Genomic DNA, 7,785 nt, shown 5'->3' with positions numbered 1-7,785 from the left:
AGTAATTTTGAGGTAAACAGAGTACATCATTGTTTTCACAGCTGCACGGCAAAGTACTTTACATGCAAACTTTGCCAGTAACCATTTTTAAGTTAATGAAACAGTTCCATGCACGAATTGAAACATAATTGTCCTGCTATACTTCAGAATCAGACATTACCATTTACAAAATTTTCCAATGAGTTTTAATTTCAGAGCTCAACAAATTATGAACTTTCTCAAAACTCGAGTTAACATTTTTTTTCAGTGATTCCATACATGAAGCACCACTCCCCCCACCCCCCGCAGCTCTTGCAGTAGATTGTAGACTCAACAATCAAGGAAGATATTGCAATATAGAATCTGCCCTACAGCAGTGACCTCTCCGATACTGGAACTGAAGATCAACAAACTGGACCAAATTCTTTGATAAAATGATGGTTCTGGACGGGAAATGCAATGGATCTGGTGCATAGGAGCTTTCTAGAAATTATTGACAATACACCACATCAGTAACCACTGGAAATAAAAGTAAGAAGTAGGTCACTTATTGGGTTCTGAGGAAGGGGAGGCAAGAAATCTCTCAGTGGCTTGAAATGGACAGCATAATTTTGTTGGGTTCTTGGGGAAATCACAGTTCATTCAATTGCGTAAAAGGTTTAATGAATTAATGTATAAACTTGAAAACAGTTTTAAAATAACAAGTGATTAATAAGGGATGAAGTTCTCCCACTATCGCAAAATTTGCAATTAAATCAATCTGCCATATTTTGATCCTATTGCAAAATATATTCGAGACTTAGTTAGGATTAACAGCAGCTTCAGGATTCCCACAGCACACAGAAACAAAAACAGAAAACTAGAAACTGACAATTACTTTAACACTGGGCTATAGGTTGCACTTCATCATCTGACTCTTTATGGAGTTCCACATGAGCAAGGAAGTTTGCTCTATATGCTACTTTCGTGGCCTACACTCACAACAGAAATCTGTACCATGTTCAGTGAGAGACGGGGATATTCTCCTATTGATTTCAAAGGCAGGAAATGTACAAACTATAATAAATGAATGTATTAATAACAATTTCAGAAATATGTTAGTCTTAAATTAAAATGTCTTAAGGGTTGAAAGAAATAAAACTGCCCAAATTATTTCTTTAAACTATTGATCACTGCAGATGCTTGAGAGTTAGTACATGATGCCCCAATGAGGTACAACATAATTTTTCTTTTCCCAAGCATGAACTAATCATGGACATTTCACTCAGTGGTCATGACTTCCTACCCTATAACTCTTAAACTAGGGTCTACATGTTATCACTGCTCTCTGCTGATTCCAAATATTTCCTAGAACTTTCTTTAAAAAATTTGTAGTGGAACTCCCATTGACATTTCTAGATTATGGACCAAGTCACAATGTTACTGCTGCTTTTCTGAATCAAACTACGACAGTATTTGGGAAATCCACTTCAGAAAGCAACATCTTAAGATATTGAGTCAAATGAACATCTAACATAATATTGCACATTAAATTAACAGGCATTGGCTTAGAATTCTGAAAAGGTTTGCTGAGCTGGTATGTGTCACAGAAAGAAGTCCACTAGCATTCAGCCAAGGGCAAGAATCCTATTTCATATTCTAGGTACATGGTCAGGAAGGGCTGCCACTCCAAACCAAGCCAATCCACCCAGCTTAAGAAGACCTGAGTTTGACTGGCAAGTCTGGTACCATGGAGATGATTAATTTCTGTTTGAAACCACTTTGCTAAGAAAATAAGCTTCACCGCCACCCCACACCCCCAGGATTTGTGTATTAATCCTTTTCAAGGTTCCAGAGACAGATTTGCACCGTACCCACTGACCTAAATTGTAATGACTGTTTTATGAAGAGAACTTCTTTAGAGAAACTCAGATCATGCCATCGTGTAGGTACACACTTTAAAGGTCCAATCAAACTCGATTCATGCTTGTGTTACAGAAGAAACTGTTTTTTACATAAGTGTTTTAGGAGACAAAACACAAATGGTGTGTGGGGTATTAAAAATACAAGACCAAAAATGAATTATTACAGAATTTCATTCCCTCTAATGTATGAAGAATAGACTTAAAGCTGAGAGGGAAACTTGCATAGAGCCTCTGCAGAGAGTAGCTTTGTTGAGAAAAATAAGTTTTGTTTTATAAACACAGTCACTACTCCAACTACAATGGTATCCACATTTAACATGATCAAAGAGATCTGAGCAGTAATCATAGAAACAGGGGTGTGCTGCCAATATTCAGATATACTCTAATTGTTTTTTTCATTATTGTGAAATTAAGTTCTCAAAAATTATAGCTCTACATATTTTCATGAAAATGTTACATTTTCTATCATTCCATTTTTAGGCAATGAATAATACATAAATACAAATCCACTTGGAACCATTTTAATTCTATATAACAAGTCAAAGATTCAGGTGAAAAAAGATTAAAAATTGAGATTGTTGATGGAAAAATAAGTTAAATGTACATTCTTCTTTATCGAATATCACAAGATTTTGCTTTCACATTACAAGTTACACCCAACTCCAGAATGGCTCTAATGACATACCTACAGTACTTTCATTTTCTTCGAACAACTAATGCTGCTATGAACTAATTTCCACATTTCTAGAAGCTCTGTTGGCAGAAGTTTGTGCACCACCAACATGCTTTTGTAAAAGCAAGGCTCTTTATTCATCTTACTGTTTTTGTTCTTCACAAGTCCAAAGGTCTTAAAGCCACAGTGATGTATAGGAGTTATTCCCAACAGTTCTAGGCACATCCCCAAGAAAACATCATCAATTGGGTACAGCTCTAAACTTTCTGACACTTTATGTAATCTCCTTGCCAGTGAACCAGCCATCAAAAATCCACCGCCTCCTACATACGGTGGATAGTAAGTTTTATTGTATAATCCTTCAGGTATGTAATATTTATTTTCCTTCTTTCTAATTGGCTTTGCCTTGTACAATACATCACCTACGAAAAGATTCTGAAAGTTGGGTGCATGAAGAAACTCAAGAACATTCTTTGTGCTCACAAACACATCATCATCTCCTTTAAATATATACTCAACATTCTCACAGTAAGTAGAAAACCATTTGAGAAAATTAACCTCTTTTAAGGTGAGATTGAAGAAAGTGTCCATAAAGTCCCATTGTAGAATATCCTTATAAATTATGTTTTCATATTCCAAGAGCTTTTGATGATGCAACCTTTCATTTTCAATGGACGAAGTGCCCAAAAGAAACAATGTTTTAATTTGCTTCCCATCCAGCTCCATTTCTTTGCCCCATGTTTTCCTGATCACTTCTCTTCGATCATACTGTGTTATGATGGATTTAACAATGATCAAAAGATAGATGTTGCTGCTGCATTTCTCAGGATGATTGAGAATCATTGGAAAATACCTGCAGTGTCTGTATCGTAAGAACTGTTCGAAGTTTGGTTCCAAGCCATTCAACCACTCAGTGCGAGTGATGTTGCTGGGAGTACAGTTGATGGCTGTTACATCCCATTGTTTGGTTTCCCTTCTTGTTACTGATTTTGGCTCTGTGGCAGTTGTCTCTGTTTTACTTGGACTCAAGAAGTCGTCCATCAGCGTGAAGAAGTTCAAAAAATTGACAACCAGTCTGCCCCGTGGGGAGCTGGACTTCTGGAAGACGCTCTGCGACTCCTGGTTTGTGTTGCTGTTTTTCTGCAGCACAGCCAATGCCACAAGCACAAAGGAGATGATAAAGCAAACCTTTAGTTGTTTCTTCCCCCTAAAGTACATCTTCACTAACAGTGATGAAACAGAAACATGAATTCAGTGATTATATAGATAATTCAGTTAAATAACTACTTTCAATCAACAATCTCAGAACAGTTAGTCATTCTGTATAAATATAAAGGGATTCCTTTCTTTACCCACACACCACTTAATATTCTAATTTTTTGAAAGAGGCAAGTACATGTATGGCAATAATTAACATTTCACACCGAAGGTCAAGCTAGTTGCTTATACATTTACTGACAAATATCAGCAAATCCATGTCTTTTTATCCCAAGTACAAAACAAATGAATTTTTAAAAATAACAAATTATTCACATTGGATTTGAACTCTCAGTTGAATCTACAAACCTTGTTTTGGTAGCATAACTACATTGGTCATGTCCTCACCTGCTCTCACACCAGTTTGGCTACTGTTTCTATCAAGGGCAAGAATGATTGTCTTATTTCGTATTCCAGTCAGGGGTAAAGCTGTCAGTGCTGGTTGGGTAGCTTCACAGCAGGATTGTTGATGCTGATACATGTCTCCCGTTTGCAATATCATTGCAGTCAGCAGCCCATCCCTTAGTGCCCAGTTCCACTTGCTCGCTGAGGATGTGTGCACAGCTTTACATTAACAGGATCTTGAGCAGTTTAAAGAAGCACGTGGTCCAGGGTAAGTAAAACAATAAATAATTTATCAAATTGTAACATTGATGGACTTACTCTTGGGAAATAGGCCAAGTCACTGTAGCAAGTATCCTGGGGACGACAGTTTAAAGTGGTTACATGATCATTATTGCTATTGAAAAGCATATGGACCATTAAGATTAAAAGAATCAGTTTGTAAAAGGCCTTTTACAATGGGAAAATAGGCCCATCGGTGTCATAGATTTCTAAACACTGAAACATATCCTTGGGCCCAACTCATCCATGTCAAACAGAAATGCCATCCTGAGCTAGCACTATTTGCCTGTTTGGCTTACATCCTTTTCAACCTTTCCTATCAATGAACCCACCTAAATTTCCTCTGGTAGCTTATTCCATATATTCAACACCCTCTGCTAGAGAGACTTGTCCCTTAGGTCCTCTTTATATCTTTGCCCCCTCACCTTAAACCCATGCCCTCTAGATTTAGACTTTACTACCGGGCAGATAACCATGACCATCTGCCCTATCTCTGCCCCTGTGATTCTATAAACCACTACAAGAGCACCCCTCAGCCTGTTCCACCCCAGAAAAATCAGTGCCAGCCTTTCCACTCCCTCCTTATAACTCAAACCCTATAGCCCCAGCAACACTTTTCTGAATATTTCTCTACCTCTCTAGCTTAATTGCCCTTCCTGTGGAACGGGAATCAGAACAGCATAAAATATCCCAGGCGTGACTGCACTCACTCCTCATTCAGCTGAAACATCTGGCCAGGGTAAAGTGAAATCCAAGCTTGGCAAGGAGAGTGGCGATAAAAAAGGGAGATCTTTATCTCTACTAGTCTTTCCGAGTGCTGTCTTAATTTCCCCTACCCTTCTTATGTATCTAGACTATTAAATTTTATTCAGCGATACAGATTGGAACAGGCCATTCTGGCCCAACTAATTAACCCTAACCTAATAATGGGGCAATTTACAATGACCTGTTAACCTACTAACCAGTATGTCTTTGGACTGTGGGAGGAAACCAGAGCACCCAGAGGAAACCCATGCAGTCACCGGGAGAACATATAAACTCCTTACAGAGCACACCGGAACAGAACATGACATATATAGCTAATCTTTAAATCTCTTTATTAGAGTTGGGAGCTGAGCTATTCAGTATATTTATTAATGACTAAAGGGCTGTACTCTCACTGTTGGCGTTGAGACAGCAGTGACGAATAGTTTCGGTGGAAGCGTTACATTACAAATGGACATTAACAGTCCGAACAAACAGCGGCTGGAGTAAATCAGACACTACAGCTCAGATCACTCCCTTGGTTACTGAATGCCCAGAGATATTTACTCTGTAAACAACCACGATTAAGTTCCACAGGGTATGGTTAAAACATTTCCATCTGAGAGTGAAATAGAGTAGAATGGAAAGGCAAAAGACACAGGGTTTTTAATGTGAGAGTCAGGCTGATAACAGACAAATCCAGAAGGACCAAAAAAATTTAGATCAAAGTGAGCACAAAAGAAAAAGGAAATCTAAAAATATTCTCCATGTGCAGTTCTGCCCCAGGTTATAGCAGGGTTCTGGCCCTGTCCTGTCTTCTTAAGCCAGGCAGTTTGCAAGTCAGAACAGCAGCTGTGAACACAGCTCCCACATGCAGAAGGTGCCTGTGGCCCCACAGCATCCCACAAATTCAACCCAGCTGTGTCCCAAATGCTTGCTTGTATGGCTGTACGTAGTTGGGCAGACATGTACATATGAGTAGTTGGACAGTTATCAGTTCCCACATCTCATGTATACAGCATCATTTGACAACATTCATCCCCGTCAAGTCTACACTGAGAAACTATCACATCAGTCCCGTTCCCTCTCACCTTATTTCTTTAGGTCGCTGCCAAAAGAGGAAAAAAATGAATCTTTGTCCAGGAATAAATCGATCTTTGTCCAGGATTCAGACAGTGACCAAATGTCACAGAGATGAGTGCCCAGGCCCCATGTATCAACCAATGGAGATAAATGTAACACAAGAGATTCTGAAGATGATAGAAATTCAAAGTAACACATACAAAATGCTGGAAGAATTCAGCAGGTCAGGCAGCGTCTATGGAAAGGAATAAAGAGTCAATGTTTAGGGCTGAGACCCGTCATCAGGATTTGTAATAGTTAACAATAAATCTAACAGTTAAGTTTGCAAATGACACAAAGCTAAGAGGGTGTGTTGAGCTTGAGGAGGATGCAATGAGGTTACTAATTTAGAAAAGTTTAGTGAATAACAGAATGGAGATGTAACTTAATGTGAATAATTATGACAGAGTAGATACAGGAAGGATACTCTGAATCCAGAACCCAGGGTCACAGCCTTGGGTTCAGGATAAAATACTCAGAAAAGAGACAGCAGAAATTTCTTCATTCAGACAAGTGGAATTCTCTGATATAGTAGTTAGTGAAGGACACACCTTTAAATATACTCAGTAAGGTAGAAGCATTTCTTAATGCCCTAGAGATAAAATACATATTGTTAGGATACCAAAATGCATGATCAGTCATGTTGAACAATTGCTGGGACCCAAAAGGCAGATTGGCCCATTACTGTTCTCCACGTTTTACATTTCTATCAATTCCCCTTTGATTCCTTTTTGTCACTTACTTGGAGTAGTATCTACCACAGACAATTAACCTCCCAGCACATCCTGGAAACCAGTGAGAGCATGCAAACTTTACACAGATGGTCCCCGAAGTTAAGATCAAATCTGGATGACTGAGTTATCTGCTGCATGAATCTGCCACCAATCAGAGACCAGAAGAAAATCTGATTAAGAAAGTGGCTTCCTTACCAAGTACTCGACAACAACTGTTACCAAGAAAAGATACTACTTCCTCAGCAAAGGAAGAATTATCACGCTGCATATTTGAACATAGAACATTAAAGCACAGTATAAACCCTTCAACCACAATATTGTGCTGACCTTTTAACCTACTCTAATATCAATCTAATCCTTCCCTCCTAAATGTTCTCTATTTTTCTATTAACTGTGTGCCTAAGATTTTCATAAATGCCCCAAAGCATCTGCCTCTACCACCATCCCTGATTGAGTGTTTATTGAAGCCCCACTCTGTGTAAAGAACTTACTTCTGCCATCCCCATCTATACTATATGAGTCATTTCTACCCTGGGAAAAAGTTTCTGGCTATCTATCTCTTGTACAACTCTTTCAGATCACCTTTCATCCTCATTCATTCCAAAGAGAAAAGCTCCAGCTCACTCAACCTATCTTCATAAGACCAGACAGCATCTGTGGGAGGAGGTAGTGATGACGTTTCAGGCCGAAGGGTTTTGGCCTGAAACGTCGTCACTACCTCCTCCCATAGATGCTGTCTGGCCCGCTG

General features: G+C 38.8%; 1 protein-coding gene across 5 annotated transcripts in view; it reads right to left on the bottom strand.

Moving 5' to 3' along the window:
* Positions 1-230: 230 nt before the first annotated feature.
* b3gnt7 (UDP-GlcNAc:betaGal beta-1,3-N-acetylglucosaminyltransferase 7) overlaps positions 231-7,785 on the bottom strand; it is a 36,858-nt gene continuing 29,303 nt past the window's right edge. For 3 of the 5 annotated variants that reach the window (XM_073041202.1, XM_073041200.1, XM_073041201.1), the window contains exon 2: positions 231-3,779. In XM_073041202.1, coding sequence (XP_072897303.1) covers positions 2,569-3,774 — 1,206 coding nt within the window. In that variant the 5' untranslated portion in view covers positions 3,775-3,779 and the 3' untranslated portion in view covers positions 231-2,568. Of the gene's footprint in view, positions 3,780-4,161; positions 6,500-7,785 lie in introns of all 5 variants that reach the window. The other 2 variants (XM_073041199.1, XM_073041198.1) reach the window with 1 other exon arrangement.

Source organism: Hemitrygon akajei, chromosome 3 (assembly GCF_048418815.1).
Source record: "Hemitrygon akajei chromosome 3, sHemAka1.3, whole genome shotgun sequence".
In the NCBI taxonomy this organism is placed as follows: Eukaryota; Metazoa; Chordata; class Chondrichthyes; order Myliobatiformes; family Dasyatidae; genus Hemitrygon; species Hemitrygon akajei.
Note: the sequence above shows the minus strand (reverse complement) of the source record. Positions and strands in the feature narration are given on the sequence as shown.